General features: G+C 31.6%; 1 protein-coding gene across 2 annotated transcripts in view; it reads left to right on the forward strand.

The window, feature by feature from the left end:
* The window catches only part of LOC107445719 (uncharacterized), a 72,336-nt gene extending 62,816 nt beyond the window's left edge, over window positions 1-9,520 (forward strand). For both annotated transcript variants that reach the window (XM_087155388.1, XM_087155387.1), the window contains exon 3: window positions 9,304-9,520. In XM_087155388.1, coding sequence (XP_087011514.1) covers window positions 9,304-9,413 — 110 coding nt within the window. In that variant the 3' untranslated portion in view covers window positions 9,414-9,520. The remainder of the gene's footprint in view (window positions 1-9,303) is intronic.
* The last annotated feature ends 13,601 nt before the right edge of the window (window positions 9,521-23,121 follow it).

A 23,121-nucleotide genomic window follows, 5' to 3' on the forward strand; every position in this document is an offset into this window, starting at 1 on the left:
ACTTGCTGTTCGGAGAACCGCCTCCTCGATGCGATACTTGTAACGTTTCACTTTCAATTCATCATGTCTTAATCGCTTGCCCATGTTTTAACCAACAACGCCTTACCTTCTTTGGAAGCACGATTTTATATATAAAAGACTTGTTAGATAAAAATCACCATCCTAACATCTTTGCATTTTTACGCGCTATTGGAATTTTAAGTTGTATATAATTGTTTTATACTATTTAGTGTTTTAGTAAATTTACCGTTTTATTGATTTGCATTTGATTAGTAAATTTACCGTTTTATTGACATGCAGTTTTATTGATTTTAATGTATGTAACTTTACAACATTGTTTTAGAATTTTCATTATATCTGATTTTATACGTGTGCTTTACTTGACCTCTTAATCTGTTTTTAAAACCGTGTGTTTGGCGCAGTATGTCCGTTTTTGGACCTTGTGCCACTAAACCCCACATTCAATCAATCAATTAATAAATCAGCTACCTGTACCTTATGTTTTATTGGGAGATTTTAATGGTCATAATACTATTTGGGGAAGTAAAGATATTAACGCTCGGGGTTCACAAATTGAAAAATTAATAGATGATCATCAACTGTGTTTACTGAATAGCAATGAAATAACTCATTTCCACTTTCCATCCAGAACATATCATTCTATTGATTTAGTTATTTGCAGTCCCAACATTTATACCTTACTGAACCTAAATGTTCACGATGATTTAGGTCAGAGTGATCATTTCCCTTTACTTCTATCTATTACTGGATCTGGACAAAGGAATCTTCCCGCATCACCTAAATTTAAGTTTGAACGTGCTAACTGGACCTTATTCCGAAATTCAGTTAATTTAAATGATGATTTAGTCAATAACTCTGTCAACGAAGCTACAACATCAATTACTAATGCTATTCTGGCTGCTGCAGAGAAATCTATACCGCGCACTACTGGTAATTTCCCAAGGTACCCTAAACCTTGGTGGAACCAGGAATGCAGCTCCGCTCATAAAGCACAGAAAAGAGCGTGGAGAACATTTCGCAGGTTTCCCACCATCGAAAATCTTATTATTTTCAAAAAATCACGAGCCCTAGCCAGAAATATTAGGAGAAGAAGCCAAAAGAATTCTTGGATACAATATGTATCGAACATAAATAGCAGCACCACATCCTGTGAAGTTTGGCGAAAAATTAAATCCATATCAGGTCATTATCAAAATCAATCTATCCCTCATTTAGAAATAAACAACAACAAAATATGTGACGTTAAAAATATAGCAAATGTTCTAGCCGAAACCTTCAGCAACTCGTCAAATCCAATTAACTATTCGTCAAAATTTCAATCTCACAAAAATAAAATCGAAAAAATACCTTTGAAGCCACCAAATTATCCGCTTAATGAATATAATTGTCCAATAACATTCTCTGAATTAAAATCCGCTCTCAGTGTATCCCGACTTACAACTGCAGGACCTGACAATATTCATAATTATATGCTGAAAAACCTTTCAGATTCTGATCTTCAAGTAATTTTAAAACTATTTAACAAAATATGGTTGGAGAGAGACTTTCCATCTTCTTGGCGAACATCTATCATAATAGCTATCCCCAAACCTGGTAAAGATACTAAAAACCCATCCAATTACAGACCAATAGCATTAACTAGCTGTCTTTGCAAACTACTTGAGAGAATAATTAATAATAGACTCGTACAATTCTTGGAAATCCAAAATATTTATCATAATAAACAGAGTGGCTTTAGAAAATGCCGATCAACTATCGACAATATACAAAACCTCGAAACTGAAATACGATTAGCTTTCCTCAAAAAACAACACCTCATAACAGTGTTGTTTGACCTTGAGAAAGCGTATGACAGAACTTGGCGACATGGTATTCTAATGGACTTGATCAAATATAATATTTCAGGAAACATGTTTCATTTCATCAAGAACTTTTTAGCTGACAGGACTTTTCAGGTACGTATCAATTCAATTTTATCCGATAATTTTAACCAGCTTGAAGGAGTTCCACAAGGAAGCGTTATTAGCGTAACGCTGTTCCTCATCAAAATAAACGAGCTTTTATCTATTCTACCAAATACAGTCAATGGAGAGTTATTTGTAGATGACTTCCGTTTAACTTGTAGAGCTTCATGCATGCGCACAATTGAGAGGCAACTACAACTTTCGATAAACAAAATTATACAATGGGCTGAACTCAATGGTTTTACCTTTTCATCTTCTAAAACATCATGCATTCATTTTTGCCGAAAGAGAGGAATTCACCCTGATCCAGAATTATACATTAATCATGCACAAATTCCTATTGTTCAAGAAACGAGATTCTTGGGTGTAACACTAGATTCTAAATTAACATTTTCAGCTCACATACAAAACATACGAAAATCCTGTTATGCAAAATTAAACATCTTAAAAGTACTTGCAAATACATCATGGGGGGCAGATACTCAATCCATGATTAGAATACATAACGCTTTAATCCGTTCTAAACTTGATTATGCGGCTACTGTTTATGGATCAGCTAGAAAGTCTGTTTTAAGGTATTTGGACACCATCCGTCATCAGGGACTCAGAATTGCCACAGGAGCTTTTCGCACATCACCTATTAGTAGCTTATATGCATTGTATAACGAACCTTCTCTTAGTTCGAGGCGAAATAAACTGTCTCTGAACTTTTACTTTCATATAAAATGTCATCCTTCACATCCATTGTACTCTCATGTTTTAACACCATCATGTTCTACGCATTTTAGCAACCGACCTGCCTTAATTCCTACTTTTGGATTAAGGATCAAAAAACTCTTGACTGATTTATATTTAGAAGATTTTAATGTTTTAGAGATTGCAGAACTTATTCCTTCTTGGAATAACATCAAAGTTAAAATTTTCGATATTTTTGAAGGTTTGACTAAGGACGAAACGTCTCCAGTTATATATCAACAAATATTTTATGCTTTCTTACAGCATTTTAATGACTTTCGTACAATTTATACTGATGGCTCTAAATTTGATAATCATGCTGCCAGCGCGGTTGTGTGTGACTCAGAGGTAATTTCAGAGAAGCTACATTCCGCCTTTTCCGTTTTTTCTTCTGAATGCAACGCTATTTTGCTTGCTCTTCAGTTTATTTCTAGGCAACTGTACAAAAAATGGTTGATTTTCTCTGATTCTAAAAGTTGCATCGATGCACTTAAGAATCTTGACAATAAACCTCACTTTATCATACATCATATAATAAATACATATTTAAGCCTCAGTAACAATAGCTTTGAAATAATATTTGTTTGGATCCCGGGACATGTAGGCATTCCAGGTAATGAAAAAGCTGATTCAATAGCCAAGTCAACACACAATCTTACAAATAAACCACACTGTTTACCTGACATTCGAAATTTAGTGGCAGACACTCTTACCCAACTCAGACAGACCAACTGGGATAATGAAATAAACAACAAATTACATGAGATCAAATCAGATATTAAACCATTTGCACCACTGACTAACTACAACAGAAAAACCCAGGTACTTATCAACAGACTACGGATTGGGCACACCCGCTTGACACACAAATATTTAATTTTAAATGAAGCACCTCCACAATGCAATTTTTGCAAAGAGTCTCTTACAGTAAAACATTTTCTGACCCAGTGTATGAAATTTAAATCTAAAATATGACAGTACTTTAACTGTGACTTTCCGACTTTATCATTTTTACTTGGAGACACACCTCATCCTAATTTAATTCTGTACATCAAACATATCGGATTTTACAATTTGATTTAGTTCTAGATATAACCTAGTTGACACATTTTAAATTAGTTTTAATTTTGAACAAGTTGCTCTTTTCAGCCTAATTGTTCTGATTTTAACAAAGCTACAGTAATTTTTACCTAGGTTTGGGCGCGGTATAGCCAAACCATGGCTCTTGCGCCAAAAATTTACATCAATCAATCAATCAATCAATCGATAATTCGATTAGTATAAATATAAAAATTTATTTATTAGCACTAAATTTGTTGGAACTTGTTTATGTACTATAGGAATCTGTAATTTATACCAAATTAATGATGTGATATTGAGAGTTTTGACTCTTTCGCCAAAACTGCAAACTAACACAGATATTTCGTACCTGCCAACTCTTCCGAATTTTCCGGAAGATTTTATTTTCATATATAAAGTGGTAGTAATTATATACTATTTTTTTCTTTTATAATCTTAATTTTTAAATGATATTGATCACCACTATTCTTACAAAAATTAAGCACATATATTACTATGCGTTACTGTCATGGTTGTCAACTTAAGTTTTCTCAAATACAACGCATCTGTTTGCTTAAAATTGAAGTTTTAATTCCATTTTAATACCACTGGGAAAAATAATAATGGAAGGGATTAAAAGTTGGCAGGTATGATATTTAGATTATAATATGCATACCCTCCAACTTATGAGGATTTTGAAAATAATTCTTTCTAGTGGTAGCGAACCAAAGTAGAAATTTTTAAAGCAAATGGATCTCTCATAAAACTTTTATCAGAACTTAAGAATCCAGCCATATGGCCTGCACTTTTATAAGTAATAGTGGACAATTTACGCTAAAATTAATTTTTTTTAAATATTAAGACATTAATTTTGTTACCGTCTGAAAAGAAGATTTCTGAAACTAAGGAAATTCCGTAGCAGTTGGAGGGTATGTAATATGTTAAAATAAGAATGGATTCAGTTATGCTTTACGATAGATTATATCGCCGAACTAAAAACATAGCATCAAAAATTCATGAATTTGAAGCATGGAGAGGGTAAATTCAACAGAAAACTACACAAGTTAATTTTAAAATAAATATAACGTGGTTGTTACCACTATTAAATTGCTATAGAAAAGCATAAATGACCATAGACCAATTGCGCATTGAAAATATATGTATGACAACGAACACTTAATTGTAAATAAGCCTTTTCTGTTTAATGCACTGCAGTAAAGAATTTAGATTTTTACCACTTGATTTAGTCGCAATATTCCACAAAATATACACAACTCACAGCTGAAATTGCTAACCTAATAACGAATATAAACAGCAGAGTGGTATTTATTGGACATATAAAGTATAGTAGAAAGAGTAAGCGATTAAATTTACAGAAAATGATGCTGCATAGATACAGTGAAATTAGTACCAGAAACAATATCAGATAGAAATAACAGCAATTATCCCTTAAGACAAGGAGTATGCAGTAGGAAATATATACATTTCATTATCTTGCTAAAAAATAACATTAGTGATCTCCGAATAGCCAGGGGTGAGCCACAGGTCTTAAGTTTTAAATGTTACGAATTTCGGTCAAAATGACAGGAATGAAAAGAAATGATTGACTCATGTATCCAATAACTCCTATCCAGTATACTCTCTGTCAGTTCTGTATACCGTACTGTATGACAATGTAAGTTGACAACGTGCGTTCTCCATGATGCCGCCGAACAAGAATATGGCCATTACTGTTCTGTTTACAGATTCAGTATTAGTCTGTAACGATGACAAGCCGCCATTTATAGATCCAGGTTGGTAATTCTTGAAATTTAATTTTTTAAGCTTAATTAAAAAACATAGTCCTTTGAAATAATTCTTTAGAAGAAATGAGGGTTTAATGTATGAAATATACAATTTTTGACTTTCCTTTTGCTCATAAAATATTTATAACATCAAAACTATTAGTTCTATCAAATCAATTCTATTTTTTTAATGTAGTTTAAAAAATACATAATAAATAATGTCTATACTACTAATGTCTTTCCTTGTCTATACTACAATGTGTCAGAATTTTATTGTCATCAAATTAATTTACATTGCATTAAGGAATCATCACGCCCGGTGGCTGAGCGGTAGCTCTTCGCGCTGTCGTGCCACAGGTCCCTGGTTCGATCGTCGGGCCGAGCAAGGTTGACTCAGCCTGTCATTCCTTCAGTGGGTCGATAAATGAGTACCAAGCATACTTGGGAGCTAAACACTGGGGGTTTCACGTATGGCTGACTACCTAACCGGAACAAATGCTCCTGCATCCCAGAGCCCAAAGGTCAAGAAAACTGAGATGGGCACAGAAGGCCTTGGCCCTCTGTGGGCTGTGCCGCTGAGTTTAGTTTAGTTTTTAAGGGAACATCAATTTTATTCATTTACACATTGCATATCAGGAGTATCACTTTTATGAATATTATTTTTTCCAATTTCCAAAATTGTTTTTTAAATATAAGAGGATTTTCAATGTCATACTTACAATTTATTATTGTAAAATTTAAAACATTCTTCATTGATATGAGATAATTTAATTAAAAATTATAGGATTTATTTTAGGACAAATTTATTGTAATATACAGTATATAAATTAAAATTTATTTATAACTATGAAAAAAATAACAATATTTTATTAAGAACATACTTTTTATGTATCATATTATTTTGTTACAGACTTTTACATGTTTTGTTTTGCATTTTAAATAATACAAGAATCAATTTAAAAAACAAAACATTTATTGTCAAGTGAAACATTTAGAACATTATTCATTTTCATTTCTTATTTTTTAATTTCTTTCATAAAAACAGTATTGCATCTCTTTCCTTCTTCACCAGACAAACCTTACAGGATTATACGAAATATCTGAAATAAAAGAAAGAAATCACTTTCATGATAAAATTTTACCAACACATTATTAGAATAAGAGAGATTAAATACCATTAATTTGAAATCATTTAAGTCCTTAGGTATCCCCTTTAAACTTATTTTAAGTTTGACAGATATTTTGATTAGAGTTCTAAGATTATTCTATACACTAATGAAAGATGGCAGGTATATTTGGTTTTGTAGTTCTTATGTTTGGATTGAAATTTGTTTTAAGAAAAATAGATTGTATTTATGATCGAAGACTATTAAAAATTTATGTATATTGAAAAATTAGTAAGGTACACTTACATACTTACTGTCATTGTAGAAAAGCTAAGTATCAAAATATAAATGTGAAGTATAAATAAAAAGTAAAGTATCATTAGTAAATCATCATACACACATAAAAAAAAAGAATTGAGGGGATGAATGTAGAAACAGACAAGGAGATTGGAAATTTGCATTTTAGATTTTCAAAAATTAAAAGAATTCTTAGGGAAGAATAAAATAATTAATTCACAAATAATTATAATAATAAAAAAATTTCAAATAATCGGACACATGCTTTTACAATCAACAGTAATAAAGTTTAAAATTTGAAAATAAAGAAATATAATCATTATTATATTTTATGTTATAATAATGTAACAAAGTTTGGCGAGTTGCTTGGCGAATATTTCAAAGTAAAGCTTTTCGCCAGTATAAATCTTTACATATATAAAAATAGAAATTATTTCTATTTAAAGTAATTAAAACTTTGATCGGAACAAATTACAATAAGTTTTAATTTTATTAGCTTAAAATAAATAAATATTTTAAAAGAAAATTTATCTAGAAAATAGTGTACTATACTCACCGATACTAAAATGATGTGCAGGTTCCTGTTATGGTAGTACATCAACTGCATTGAGATGGTTATTTCATCGTGTGAAAGTATTTTTATTACTTTGATTTTAAAGAAAATGTTATTATTAAACTAAAAAACTGTTCCGTTTCGTCTATAAAAAAATTTCATCCGATCATCCTCTTCACCAACGTCGCCGCCATTTTTATTTACATTTGTATACGTCATCACATAAAATTGAAACGTCATAAAAGCAAACGATCTGATTGGTTCATGAAAGAAATTGCCTGAACGGTTGCAGATATTTCGTGCAACCGTGATTTCTATATCACACGAGCAATTTTTGGAGAAATTTCACTTACAGTTGCACTTACACTTGCAGTTACACTTGCAGTTGCACATATTTTCTCTCGTGTGATATAGCCATAAGACTCGTTTCCACATAACTCATGTTTTACTAATGAACTACTATGGTTTCGTCCTCAATTATTTTATTAGGGTGGCTGTACTATACTTTGTAGCATACCAGCCATTTTAAAATTATAGCCATTTTTGAATTATGTGTTTTAGGAAGCGAAGGTTACTTAACACTTTTGCTGTTCTGTGTCTATTCTTAGACACCAACGCTTATTAACTCTTCCAATACATCTGCTCGCAAAAGTCACTACAAATAACCATACTGATCTACCATATTCTTCACTCAATTTGATAGGCTTTGGTGATATATAAAATTCCAAAGCATATTTCTCTAATTGGTTTAATAATGTTTTTGTCCTTAGAAAGAAACATATTCGTCATTATCTTACGTATTACGCTCGTCAAACAAAAATTAATTCTAACAAGCTTAAAATGATCTTTTCATGTCGAGTAAACAAAAGGAAAAATGTGCGTTTAAAACTCAGATAAAATTATTGCACATATTAAATTGTTACAAAAACCTTAAATATTACTAAAGATTAAACACTGGAAAACATTAAAGATTTTTAAAATTTCGTAAAATGAAGACTTTTTATTACGAAATTGTTTTATTTCTGATGTAGGAAAATAAAATATTTTTAGCTGTTTTATAATCAATTCTGAAACATTGGCCTCCGGATCAGGTAAACTATGAGTCATTTATGGAATATACGATTAACAATTTGTTAGTGAATTCTGTAATGAAAGCTTAAGTGCTTAAAAATCAGCAGCGATGCCACAGAGGTCAATAAGTCACTGAGTCGTAATTGTTAAGTATCGAGGTTTTCTCCCCAGGGACGGCTTGCAATAGTTCTAGTTTCAGGTCGATGAGTGTCTACTTGCTAGAAAGTAAGAATGATCGTAGCGCAATGGTGACCACAATGATGACCTCATCATGGCGTTAGAGTCATTGTGGAGTTTTAACCTTCATGATTGTCAAAATTGCCTGAGTGTATCTTTGCTCAAAAATTAGGTATTTGAAATATTGTATACGATATAAGACAATTAAGTGCTAATAAAATTATTTATAATTGTCTTAATCTCTAGACTTACATGCAATTGAAAATCTATGAGTAGATTTTAAGGATTGGATAAAAATTGAAAAGCAATGTAATATATTATGCAAGATAGAGTATAGAATATTTCATGTAATTATTGTGAAAATTTAATTAAGTACGAAATATTTAAAACTATTACAACATATGAAGGTTAACCAAGAAAATAATGAAGTTCCATTAGTGTTTCTGTTCAATTAGTGTAGTAGTAGAAGTTCAATTAGTGTATATTACTGTATTTGTTTCAATTTTTAAATGAAAATAATCTTAATTGTTTTTCAGAGAACGGTGCCTCATGTGGAGCTCTACTTGAGATAGGAGTGCCTCCTCTAGTAGAATGTGGCGAAAATTCGCATTGTGACTTTGAAACAATAAAATGTGTACCAAATTAAACGGGAAACTAAGTTAAGCGAGTTTATTGAATTATGGAAAGCAATATGATTTCCGTATTGTTAATTTATCCGATTGATGTATTTTTAAATAAAGTTATAGCACATCATTACGTTAATTATAACCTCCAGGGGCACATTCTTGTGTGACAAGCACGGCTCACCCGGGGCCCCGAGCGGACTTGAGCATTTTTCTCTTTCTGTCTTCCGACGGTCCTGCTTTGAGTTTCTGACTTTAACTTTTTAATTTCAATTAATCTAGCGAGCTAACATTATTTCATTTCCTTTAAAACTCTGTTTATCACTTACAGAATATGGGTTTCAGAGTTTTGAATATCTCTTATTTTGTGTTGCGTTTCATAAGATATTTTGTTTCACTTTCTTATTCGTTATAAAAAACATTTCTCCCTTGTCGTGGTTGCCAAGTTTACTGGTAAGGGCCTTTTTGTCTTAGATCGATTACTACCTAGTTGTATCAGACCCTGATTGGAAGAAACCGCCCGCGTCATTATCGTGCTTAGAGACGCATGGCCCGGGAAAAAGGTATCCTAGAAGTTGAGAGGCATCCTGGTACTCCAACACACTATTTTTGCCGTGCTTCAGGTAAACGGGGGGCGCATGTTGGCCTGTATGCAACAATCAGCTAGTCACGAATGTCATCTATTGGCTAAGGTCAAGCCCGGGGTCACTTACTGGGCACATCGTTAAGGGTGGAGGCTACTTTAGGGGTGAGATTCGGGCTATTGGTCAGTATTGGTGTTAAGTAACGGATTCCTATCTGTTGCTTGCATCCCCTAAGTTGAATAGCGAGGTGGGTAGAACAGCTGATAGTGGAAGTTAGTTTATTTTTCTATGACTAAAAATAAACTGGTGTTTAGTTCTGGACACAGAAACAAAAGTGGATTAAACCCTTTACCTAGTTTCAATCTTGCTAAATGCATAAATTATGATCCAACTAAAGCTAAATTTCTGATATTAAATTCCATAGAGAAGACACTCTCTCTTCTATGTCAACATTTCTAGTAAAAAAATCACTTGAAACACACATTGGTAACCCAAAAAGTGTCAAACAGATACCATTAGGAGACTTAATAGTCAAAACAAGTTCTACTCAGCAAACAACTTCACTCCTAAAATTGAACCCTGAAATTACAGTTACTCCACAAAGCGCATTAAATGTATCTAAAGGCGTCATTTCAGAAAAAGCATTGCAACCACTACCCATTTCTGAAATAATAGAATATCTCTCTGTTAAAGGTGTTACAGATGCACGGCCTCATAACAATCAAGAAAGGTTCAGATAATTTTACTACACAACATATAATTTTAACTTTCACCACTACTGTTCTACTTATTGATATTAAAGCTGGATACCGAAGTTGTGAAGTCCCTCCATATATTTCAAATCCTTTACGATGTTTCAAATGCCAGAAGTTTTACAGTTCAATCAACAATTGCAGATGGAAAGAAACCTGCTGGGGCCAAGCTGGGTATTCTTTAAAATCCTGCTCATCCCCTAAAAAATGTGCCAATTGTAATGAAGTATATTTTGCTAATTCCAGAAGATGCAGAAAATGGAAATAACGAAAACAAATCTTAAACATAGAAGACAGTATCTCTTCTACTCTGAAGCTGAACCTGAACTCACAACCAAGACCACATGTTTCGTATGATGCAGTAGTAATGAATCCAATATCAAATACCAAACATACTAAATTAGTAGGCTGTCAATATATTAGAGAATTGGAAACACAGAATGCTAAGCTAAAAGCATTATTTCCCAGACAAACAGTAAACAAAACAATATCCTCCCAATCTCAACAAACTCAAAATCCTAATAAATCTGCATCTCGTTAACCTGTAAAAAGCACCTCAGAAAACTAAAAATACGAGAAATTGACGCTACAATGAATAAACAAGTCACAACAAAAAGTAACACAATCTCCTTTAGTCAGCAAACATAAATATATACCAAAAAGTGGACAAAATAAGTAGCATAACGACAAGTTTAAGAGATTAAAAAAATAAAGAACATTCGCAATCTGATACAATGAGCATGGATGAAAATTACTCAAACTGCTTTACCAACAAATGCAAACTGACGATGGGTTGGAGGCTTCACCAAATCTTTGCCCAAAAAATAAACTAAAGTATAAAAGATAATAAATGGCTAAAATAATATTCTGAAATTGCAGAAGCTATAATACTACAAAACCTGACATCATTGATAACATAAATAAATTTTCCCCTTGTTGCATTTGACTCCAAGCTACCTCGTTAAAATCAACTCAAACAATTAAACTCCATAACAAAAATATAACTAGAAAAGATAATATCAATAATAATAAAGCTTGTAGTAGAGTCATGATTATGACTTCTATAATATATTTATCTGTTACAATCTCGCTTATTACTAACTTGCAAGCAGTTGTCGTTCAATTATCTCTTCAGTTTCTCTTAATTGCTGTATCTACCTTTTTCCTGGAGATAACGTATCAAAAATTGGCGGTTGTATTGGCGGTAATATGTTTTATTTTATCGAAAGCATTTTATCTAAGAGAAATTTTAGAGTGAAAAACAATTCCGTTTTATCTGTTGTTTTCTCTCAAGAACAGGGTGTTCCTTAGGAAAGTGTTTTAAGTGTGACGCGTATCATATTGAAAATAAATGTTATTTTATTTCAGCTTCCTGTAACAATACATGGTAAATTATTTGCTGATGACGTTCGGATTTCATGCTGATCTACAAACATGGCAATTATTGAACGACACATTCAACTTGCTGTAAACAAAATGTTTAGATGGGAAAATGAAATTGGTTTCACCTTCTCACCTCAAAAAACTCACTGTGAACAATTTTGCAGCAGACGCAGTTTTCATCCGAATCCCGAAATCACACTAAATAAGAATTCTAATGCGGCTATTGGCGAAACAAAGCTATAGGACATAATTTTTGATTCGAAACTGACATTAACACCCACGTAAGTTACTTAAGGAAAAAATGCTCATAGTCATTAAACATTCTCAAGATCCTCACAAACTGTTCGTGGGGGGCTGATATGAACTCAATGTTAAAAATATATCGCACAGTTATACGTTCTAAATTTGACTATGGTATTCTCGTAGATTCACCAACTCTTTCATCTGTTTTAAAATATCTCTACACAATCCATCATCAAGGTCTAAGAATATCATTGGTTGCATTTAAAACATCGCCAGCTGAGAGTCTTTATGTGTTCTGTTCTGAACTATCTCTTCAGTTTCACTGCTTTGAGCTTTGTTTGGATTATTATTTAAAAATTAAATCGGTTACACAACATCCGTTACAATCAAGTATCATTGGGCTACAATATATCACTCATTTCTCCTCAGGCCCATCTTTCATCACTTCATTTGGTATTAAAATCATCGATATTTTAAATGACCTTAACATTTCTAACGTAGAATTTTTTACTATCGCAGAGACTATACCACCTTGAGTCGATCTTCCAATTTGTGTGATAGACATTTTTAATGATTAAAAAACAATCTGACACGAGCTCAGCGCTTTAATTCAAAACTTTGAAGAACATCGTCATCAGTAACTTGATTTTAAACCAATTTTTACTAACGGGTCGAAACACGACAGTCGTGCTGGTTGTGGTGTTGTTTCGGATAGTTGTACTGTATCTGAGAAATCTTCAAGTTTTACCGATGAATGTTATACTATTTTGTTTGCCTTTAATTTTAATTCTGACCAAGTTTATCATAAATGGATAACTCGACTACAAAGCTAAAGAAACTCCTAGAGTCACTATATCGGCAAAATAACCTAACTAACCCCATCCAAGGAAATCTGGAAGAAAATTTGATCAATATCCGGCAACAACAGTACATCCTCTATTAGTCATCTTGAAATAAACAATAAGAAATCATTGAAATTAAAGAAACAGTCAGCTGTGTAGCTGAATATTTCTCAAGCGTATCCAGTGAAAAAAAAACTTTTCTCCATCCTTTCAGCAATTCAAATCTAGAATAAAAAAAGACCATTAAAATGCCCGTTACAGCCATATGACAACTATCACACTAATTGAGGCAAAATCTGCTATTAAACATTGTAAACTAACTTCACCAGGAACAAAAAATATCCGCTATAGCATGCTGAAAAACCTTTTAATTATTCTAAAACTGTGTGATAAAATTTGGAGGGAGAGAGTATACTTATTGGATTGGTGAAAATCCTATGTGATTGTCGTACCTAAACTTGGCAAAAATCTGAAACGTCCTTCTAAATATAGACTAATAACACTCACAAGTTGCTTATGTAAATTATAAGAAAAAATAATAAAGGCCAGATTGGTTCATGAGCTTGAGAGCCGTAACATTTTATCAGACAGACAAAGTGGATTTTGGAAATGCTGCTCCACACTAGATAACATTTTAAACTTAGAAACAGATATAAAAGAGGATTTTTTCAAAAAACACCTGGTTGCTGTCTTTTTTGATTTATAGAAAGCTTATGACCGGCATGGCATTTTGGAATTTGAAAAGACTTATTGGTGTATAATATTACTAGAAATATGTTTTACTTTATAGCAAACTTTTTAACTGATCGAACATTTAAAGTTAGATTGAATAAAATTTTATTCGGTGATTTTAACCAACAAGAGAAAGCTCTCCAGGGGAGCGTTAGAAGTGTCTCTTTATTTTAAATTAAAATTGAACAGCTTTTAACTGTTTTACCTATCACAGTCAACGGGGAATTATTTGTTGATGATTTTTGGTTAACTTATAAGGCCACACACAAGAGAACTATCGAGAGACAATTACAACAGGCAATCAATAAAATACTTGACTTTGCAAACATTAACAATTTCAGATTTTCTGAAGCTAAAACATGATGCGTACATTTTTGTAGAAAACAATATTTTCATCCAGATCCTGACTCCTATCTTAATTTCCATATACCCGTACAAATTGATGGTAAATTCCTTGGTCTCATTTTAGTGAAAGTTTAGTCAAAGTTGAATTTTCTACATTTAATTAAATATTTAAGAAAAAATTGCAGTAGCAAAATAAATTTACTTAAAGTTTTATTAAATACCTCTTGGAGAGTAGATACTTCCTCGATTCTAAAAATTTACCATACCATAATTCGTTCAAAAATAGATTATTAATCAGTTATATATACGTCAGCTCGTAAATCTGTACTACGATATCTAGATTCTATTCACAATGAGGCTCTTAAAATTGCAACTGACACCTCTGAAACGTCGGCTATCAAAAGTCTGTATGTCCTACATCAAGAGCCACCTCTACGAGAGTGAAGAAATAAATTGGTACTTAGTTATTACTTTCACATAAAAAGTCATTCCCTTCATCCATCAAACTTAAAAATTTTATCCCCTGATTACGAAACGCTTTTTAAGAATGGACCAACCTCAATTCCGACTTTTAGACATTAATATTTTATTAAGATGTGTTTTATTAAGACATTATTATTTTATCATCTGTTCCATTTCCACTATTCCGCTTCATATCATTGATATCTTTGGTATTCAATCATAGCAAATATTCTTTATCCAATACCCAAAAAAGACGAGCATCTTGCTTTACATACGAATTTTAATCCCATATTCACCGACGGCTCGAAAAGAGAAAGATCATGTGACATTTGTCTTCGTTTCACCAGATGCAGTTATTTCAGAGAAGTTTCACCTTGCAAGTTTAGTTTTAACTTCTGAATGCCATGCCATCTGTTTAACTCTTGAATATTTTTCTACTCAGAAATATAAAATTTGAACAATTTATTCAGAATCTAAGAATTGCTTAGCAGCTATGCAAAACCCAACTATAGATCTACATTCAATTATAATTCGTAATTTAAAATTTAAAATTGATCTAGATAATAAAAGCTTTAAAATCTTATTTTTCTAGATCCTTTGTCACGTAGGAATTCCAAAAATGAATTTGCCAATTCTACAGTAAAATCCTCTCACAAGATTCCTAACATGCCAGTTTTAAGACGCGATTTTTGAAATGAAATAATACATGCTTTAAATACTAATTATCAGACAGAATGGAACACAGATAAAAAAATAAACTGCATGAAATAAAACCGCTAATTTCTCCTTTTGAAATCCTGGATCGCGTCAGAAAAATAGAAGTACTAATAAAAAAATTACGTATAGGTCATACAAGATTAACACGTAGACACTTCTTACTAAATGAAACAGCACCAGTTTGAGCCATTAACTATAAAGCACGTTTTGATTATTCAGTGTTTCAATCTTAAAATTACGAAACGACGATATTTTAACAGTGAATATCCTGAATTATTGACTTTAATTGGAGACAATCCGCATATAAACTTTGTTGAATATTTTAAAGACACTGGATACTTTCTAAACCCTTAAACAGACTTTTAATTTTGACCAAGTATTGAGCGTGGTATAGCTTTATTTTTCTCTTGCGCAAACAATTTCAACTACCTAACCTACCTTCTACAGTTTATAAACAAAATGATATAATAAAACAATAAATAGCTTTTTTTAAAGTTTTAATGAGATTCGATATATTAGTGACAATTTATGTTGCCTTACATTATCATTTATTTGACCCTTTTTGATTAATACAAACAAACATTGCATAGTTTAATTTGCCAATTTTGAGTTTTTAAGATAGTGGTTAAAAACATTCCTAAATATTAAAATTTTTAGTTGCAGAAATGCGGCATATTTTCACGATACTGTTCGATAATGAGTTTTATATTTAAATAGAAAACGTTACTTTTATATTTTAAGTAGCTTCAAAATGTCATAAAATACAAATTTTGAGATCATAATTCCTACGATTACTCGTGGAAACTTCTAATCCTACATAAAGTATCTATTCAAAATAACTTCCAGTTTTCTTAAATTCCTATACTACCTATGTGTTACAGATTTACATTTTGTCAGAAAAATCGACTGAAGTTAGAACGAAATACAGAAGCAATTTAAAAACAAACTTATATAGTAAATTCCCAGAAGTTCTTTCTTTACAGTTTCTGACACGTCTAAGTAAACAGAATGTCTTAATAACTTCATTTGGGGACTCACGGAATGAGTTTCTTCTTATTAACTGTCACATGAAAGAAAACGTTCTTAAATCTTGACTACACTTTTCTCATAAGTGTGGTCACAAATATTAAAATTTATCTCCGTCATTAGCATTTTAAAAAAATGACGCATGCATCTCAAAAGAGTGTGTGGTTAAGCCATACTTTGATTGCAAAATGAGAGACGCAAATTTTTATATGAAAGCAGAAAATTTAAAATGACCATAAATTTCTATTTGACGGATTATTTCAGATATGTTTTTGGTATATGTTTTTGGTATATGTTTATGATAACACTAAAATATTTTATGCAGATTATATCAAAATACACATCCGAAGCAATTTTGATATAAAACGCAGGTTAACTGAAAATTGCATTTTTTATTGATTCATGGAGATTTCTTTGATTCATTGAAAATAGGGTTATGTATGGCATTGCATGATGGGTAAATGAATCACGGTTTTGTTGCCACAGACTAAATTTTTTTGTCGAAATAATCGTTTGACTGGTTGCTGACTTGTGGGTGTAAACTTTAATTATAAATAAACCACTCCACTAAAAATAATTTTAATATTTTCTTAAGAAAATATCCTTTTCTTAGGAAATGCTTCAAAAATTGAATTTCTCATGGCTCGTTGAAGTATGTAAAATTATTTACTGTTTCAATATCAATAAATATATTTTAATTTTATCCAATTAATTTTAGACATATTTATTTTAGTACAAACAATTTATTAAATGCGGAATTAATGTATATACTTGTAATAAAAGATTTAAAACTTTTTCTGCTAAGAATAATTTAATTTAAAAATGCTTTCTGATCTAAATAATCTTACTTTTCATATGAAAAATTGATTCTCTGCCTTTAAAATTCATTAAAATTTTGAGTTTGATTGCAAAATGTAGCTGATTTCATTTATTCAGTAATTAGTTTCCCATAACTAAATATAATAACTTTTTTAGTATTGTAGGTGTTAAAAATTTTAGTTGCAGTATTGTTGTTAAATGATATTAAGTATTATTTATAGACTTTATCAGTGTTTTAATCAATAAATAAGAAAAGAATTTAAAAAAAAATTGAGTTAAAGTGTAAAATCTGTGGCTCCTCGGATATTTGGCGATTTGTAAACATGCTTATACACAGGAAAATAAACCAAGAATCAATCACATAATGGTAAATAGAAATTGTGGTAACCCGATGCTGACATCATTAAAGCAGAGACAGCAAGAAAAGAATATCATGGTAACCAGAAACTGAGTTTCAGCAAAATTTTACAATTGAATTTTGTCGCTAAACCAAGAGGACCCCGATTCCACTCTTTAACAAAATATTATTGAAATAAAAAAATCCAAAGCTTAATATATATATTTTCAAATAAAACATGATTTTGATCAACTCTGCTAAAATGCCCCTATATCTCGTCAAGGGCAGCTAAAACCTTAAGCATGGTGCTGGTACGAGCAGTATGAAAAAGTCACTTATTATTTTTTTAACAAATGAATACGCTGTACGAAAATCAAAGCATTAAGAAAAACTCTCAACTACTCCTTATATATATGTATCTTCTTTAAATATCTCCTATAATATATTTGGAAATTTAAGAAAAATGGAAATTTGCTAAGTTTTAGAAACAAACCTAAAACTTTTATTTAATTAAACCATGTGTGTTTCTCTCTAGTGATAATATATATATATATATATATATGTAGATAGAACATGAGGTAGCAATGTCATGTATGTAATGCGAATTTCTGTAGGATAAATATAAATAAAAACGCTAAAAAGAAAAACACATGAAGAAAGTAAAAAAAAATAATTTTATTTCAGAAACTTCAAGAAAGAAATAAGTAACATGTATTAGTGTACTAGTTCTTTGCATATTATTGTGAAAAAAGAAAATCGATTCGCAAAACTGGAAAAGTAGTCATTATATCCTGGTATTCCACAATCCGAATATCATCCTTAAGTTAAATCAATGTAAAATTAATCTAATAAGCACATGGATTACTTTTAAAACAAACTGTTTCAAGAATTCTCAGGAAATTTAATACTTTTTTAGCTAGATACTATGATTTTAGATAACATAAATAGTAAATAGTAGTCCCTTTGATGAGGTTCACATTATTGAGGTTAAATTCTATTAATTTAACTTTTCAAATTAAAAGAAAAAACATTCTTTATATTCATTAGCGATGCATGATCACTCTATAAAAATCTTTAACAGATTACAAGATGACAATATGAACTGCCAATTTCTTTTGCAAATGATTTTCTTATTTATTGAGTACATAAAGTAACAAATAAGAAAAGTTTGTATTAAAAATATCGATATTTTTAAAAATGTGTAAAAATAAGATGTGATGTCTGCCGAAATTTGATAGAAAAACAATAGAATTATCATGTTAAAATTGAATACTCATGTGAACAATTAATATTTCCTGTATCATAATTACATAGGGATTTTAAAAATACAATGTGAAAATCAACAGCAATAACTACCAAAAAAAAACCCTATCAAAATGCAACGTAAATTTAACGTTAATAAAGGGTGCCAAAAAGTAATTTCAATGTGCAATTTAAATTTCTTGTTTATATTACATCTTAATGATATTACACAAAAATATTGGGTAGTAATAACCGTGAAAAAGCCAAATGAGAAAACATGGAAAGTGACTGATAAATGCACGTATTGAAGTTTGCATGTCATAGTTATAATAATGTGGAAAAACTATGGATTAAAAAAAAGTACATGGAGAAAATACAGTCTCCTTTTCTTGAAGTTCACATGAAGTTATGTTTATCTCTAGCAAATGTGATTCGTGTGTGAATGAGAACTTAAGATGATAAAAAAAGAGGGTGCTGGTAAGGGCGATATAACTGTCTTCATAAAATGATTTTGCGTGAGTAACAAAATTAACATTTTAGGTTAACGAAACTTCATGAAAATTTTATTGGAATTTAAACTATCGATTTGCAGAAATCTGCTAATCAATGGTCTTGAAATTCACCAAATTTTATTAATAAGTGGAAGAATCACATGCCTGACAGAAATTTTTCTTCAGCATGATTTAATATTGGCACAAGATAATAAACATTTTCAATTTCTATCTGAGTGTATTTTTGCAGAATAGATTCTGCATTAAATACAATTATGGATTTTTGAAACCTACTTTCTTGACTGTCATTTTTAATACATAAAATACCTGAACAAAGATCATGTGGCGTAACTACCACTACGAAAATTAAACGTGAATTCACTCGTATATAAGACGTGCTAACTTGAATCAATCTAGGATAGATGAAGGATACCCTTTGGTAGATGAAGGTTGGCATAGTCGTTAACTCCACTCGTCACATTGGTGACCCGGGCGTGATTTGAACACGCAGTAACGCCCACTTCGATCTGGTAACGCCTACTTCGATAGATAGTCCACATTGAACAGTTGACTTGCTACTTGTGACTGCGACATTATCCACCTCCTCACGCCGTTGCTGCTCACTCTCGTCTCGATCATACACAACGTCAGCCAGCATGCACTCGACTGCTAAAGGCAACACAGGAGCGACTACGACCGTGAAGCTAATCCACCTGTCACATTCAGCACTCAAAAATCCGGTGACCTTAAATCCAGCTCTCCCGGTCGTTCACAAGTACAGCAACTAGTGGTATCTGTTCATCGAATTCTATCCCTGATAAAATTCTGCTGGGGGAGTATTGTGGCGTAACTACCACTGCGAAAATTAAACGCGAATTCACTAGTATATAAGACGTGCTAACTTGAATCAATCTAGAAGTACCCTTTGATAGATGAAGGTTGGCATAGTTGTTAACTCCACCCGTCACAATCACCAACATCAACATCGTTCTTATAAAATTTTCTGGTTTTCAATTTTTTCCCTAGGAAAATGATTTCATCATTGCAAACAATTACTTTGATTATTTCAATAAAATGAATCTTTGAAGTGAGAATGGAAATAATAAAATTCATACGATTAAATTGTTGAGAATATTCCTAAGTGGAGAATAATATTTTTCATGCATTGCTCTTTTAAATGTAAGGACTTTATTTTTACCTAATGATAGATTTAAAATATTTTCAAGGGCTTTTTTTTTAATTTTATGAAGTATTTCACTCGTACCAGATCCAAACTGTACAACGTTTTTTGTTTCTCTCTTACCACGTTTCATATCTTCAATGAATTTTTTTATTCTATCATTTCTGATGCCTTTTAACCCTAATGTTTGAAGTAATGTTTTTCTCAAAGAAGCAAATGAAATTTGCATGGTAACTCCTTTTGTACCCTGATGGGAAATTTTCTATTTCCCCAGAGCATCCTCATATGTAAAGCAGGATGAAGCCCATAATGGACCCCATGAATTTACTTTGTCAGGAAGATGTATTAGTAAATGAACATGATATGTTAGCTCCCTCTTCACCATAAATTTTAACAACACAACGCCTGTCACAAATTTCTGAATGGCAGATTCAGATGTCTGCAAATCATTGGATTTGATATTTGTGCCTAAAAGAAGAGTTACAGCCTGCACAAGTAATATTCACTGATTATTTGTTGTATTTAGAACATTTAATAATAGCACAGGTGAAGTAAGCAAAGAAACTTCCTTTCTGATGCTCTTCAATGCATAACATCTGCGAAGGAACAGAGTTTTCTTGTTACTTCCTTAGGCTCTTTTAAATTATTAATTCTTTCATTTAATTCAGAAACATCTTTCTTTTTCAGACAGTAAACTTCATCAGAAGTCGACAACCAGACACTGACAAACTGTCTTGCAATGCTTAACAAAACAGAATGCATGTAGTCGGGGACAAATCCCTCGAACATGTCAAGATAAGGGTACAGTTTCATTAAAAGCGAAGAACCCGTTACACTTTTTACTGATTTATCAATATTTATTGCTCATTCTGCAGGCTGTACTCTACAGATTTACTAAATGTCCGTTTTGCACGAAGAGGGTTTGAAACTTTATAAATTCTACTGTGACCACGCCCTCTTTCAATTCTCTTCCCCTCATATTCGCAAAATCCACAACCAAATTTTTCATTATATTGGTTAAAATTTTGCAGCATGGCACGTGCAGGAGCCTCTGCAGTGCATAGAATATTTTCCAGTTATTTCTCTATGATAGTCTTTTTTCACATAAAGCTTGAAGTTCTTCAATGAAAGGCTTTAAATATGTTTCAAAAACATGTTTGTTTAAACCAGACCATAGGCCACACATCATGATATTTTCTTTTCGTTTTAAAGGAAGTAGCTCATTTATCATGCAATGTATACGCCGCCAATGTCATATTTTGCTTTTTGGTACATTGGAATACTATCCCACATTGTATTGCAATGTTAAGTTAGTAATTTGTTATTTCAGATATTAAATAATTACCACTAATAATGCCCTTATAGGAACCTTCTTGATTAGCACAGAGAGCACGATAGTTCTCTATATCAACAAAGAGAGCCCGCTTTTCAAGTTTTTTTTTCTTAATTGGTCTTCTAACGGTATTTAGATAAAGAATTTTCCTTCATCTAAGAGCTCAGATGATAACCTTTCTTCCTCACAAAGATTTCATAAAACTTTCCTATCACACTTTTCCATTTCTGAGATGTAATTTTTACAAATGGCACAATATAGGCGAATTTTGTAAAATTGGTCACCTGTCGAAGATTGTATTGCTTTATTTAAGAAATACTTAGAACCTAGAAAAGTACATGGTGGCAATAAAATTTTAAATAATCGCAGTAATTCCTCAATGCTTGCGCCAGTTAAATTAAATCGTACACAAAATGACAAGATGCTTAAAAATGCTTCCGAGTTTGATGCATCAGTTAAATGATTCAGAGGAGAAAAAGAATTTTCCACGCCAAAATTATTCTCAAAATTAAGTGATTCATTAACTTTCCCCTCCATTTCTGTTGAGGAACAGATTTCATCTTCCGGCTAATTTTTAAGAATATTTTTTTTCAAAATCCATAAATCAGCTGGAATCACTTGTCGAGCCATCCATCAAAGAATCAGTAATCACCCTGTAGAAAGAAGTAAAATTTTAAATGAATGTTAAACCTATACCAATGTATAAAAATGCATTTTGAAAATTTCATTTTGCGGTTTTTATTCTTTTTTTTCCCACATGTTTAGTCTGATAGCAATAAAATGGGGAAGATTTCCGTATCGTGATCTATGGCAGAATAATCTCCAAATCTTGGCAACTTCTAGGCAGTGGCCTGCGAGTAACGAAAAAAAAATAACATAAGGGCTCTGGCATAGTTTAGTGAGTATTGTAAAATGCTAAGCAACCATAATGAAAAAGTCATCTTTGAACTTACAAGAATTTTTAATAAACAAGAAAAATTATGTAACTAAACATCTCATAACTTTACAAGATAAAACAATTCACGAGAGTATTCTACTCTCCATAACATGAGGTAACTAAACTCACTCCATATAGTCAAAAGTTACTCCACAAGCGGAAAATCACCAAATCTTGGGTTCTTGGGTTGAGTGAAGTAGAGGAACTTTGCTATTCGTCTTTATCCTCTGTGCTTTAAGGGGAATTGAGTTGAGTTGTTGATGATAATGAAACAGTGAAAGTGCAAGATGTTCAGTTTTCTGAGAA

Source organism: Parasteatoda tepidariorum, chromosome 11 (genome assembly GCF_982258835.1).
Source record: "Parasteatoda tepidariorum strain Cologne lab strain chromosome 11, Ptep-v5.0, whole genome shotgun sequence".
Classification (NCBI taxonomy): Eukaryota; Metazoa; Arthropoda; class Arachnida; order Araneae; family Theridiidae; genus Parasteatoda; species Parasteatoda tepidariorum.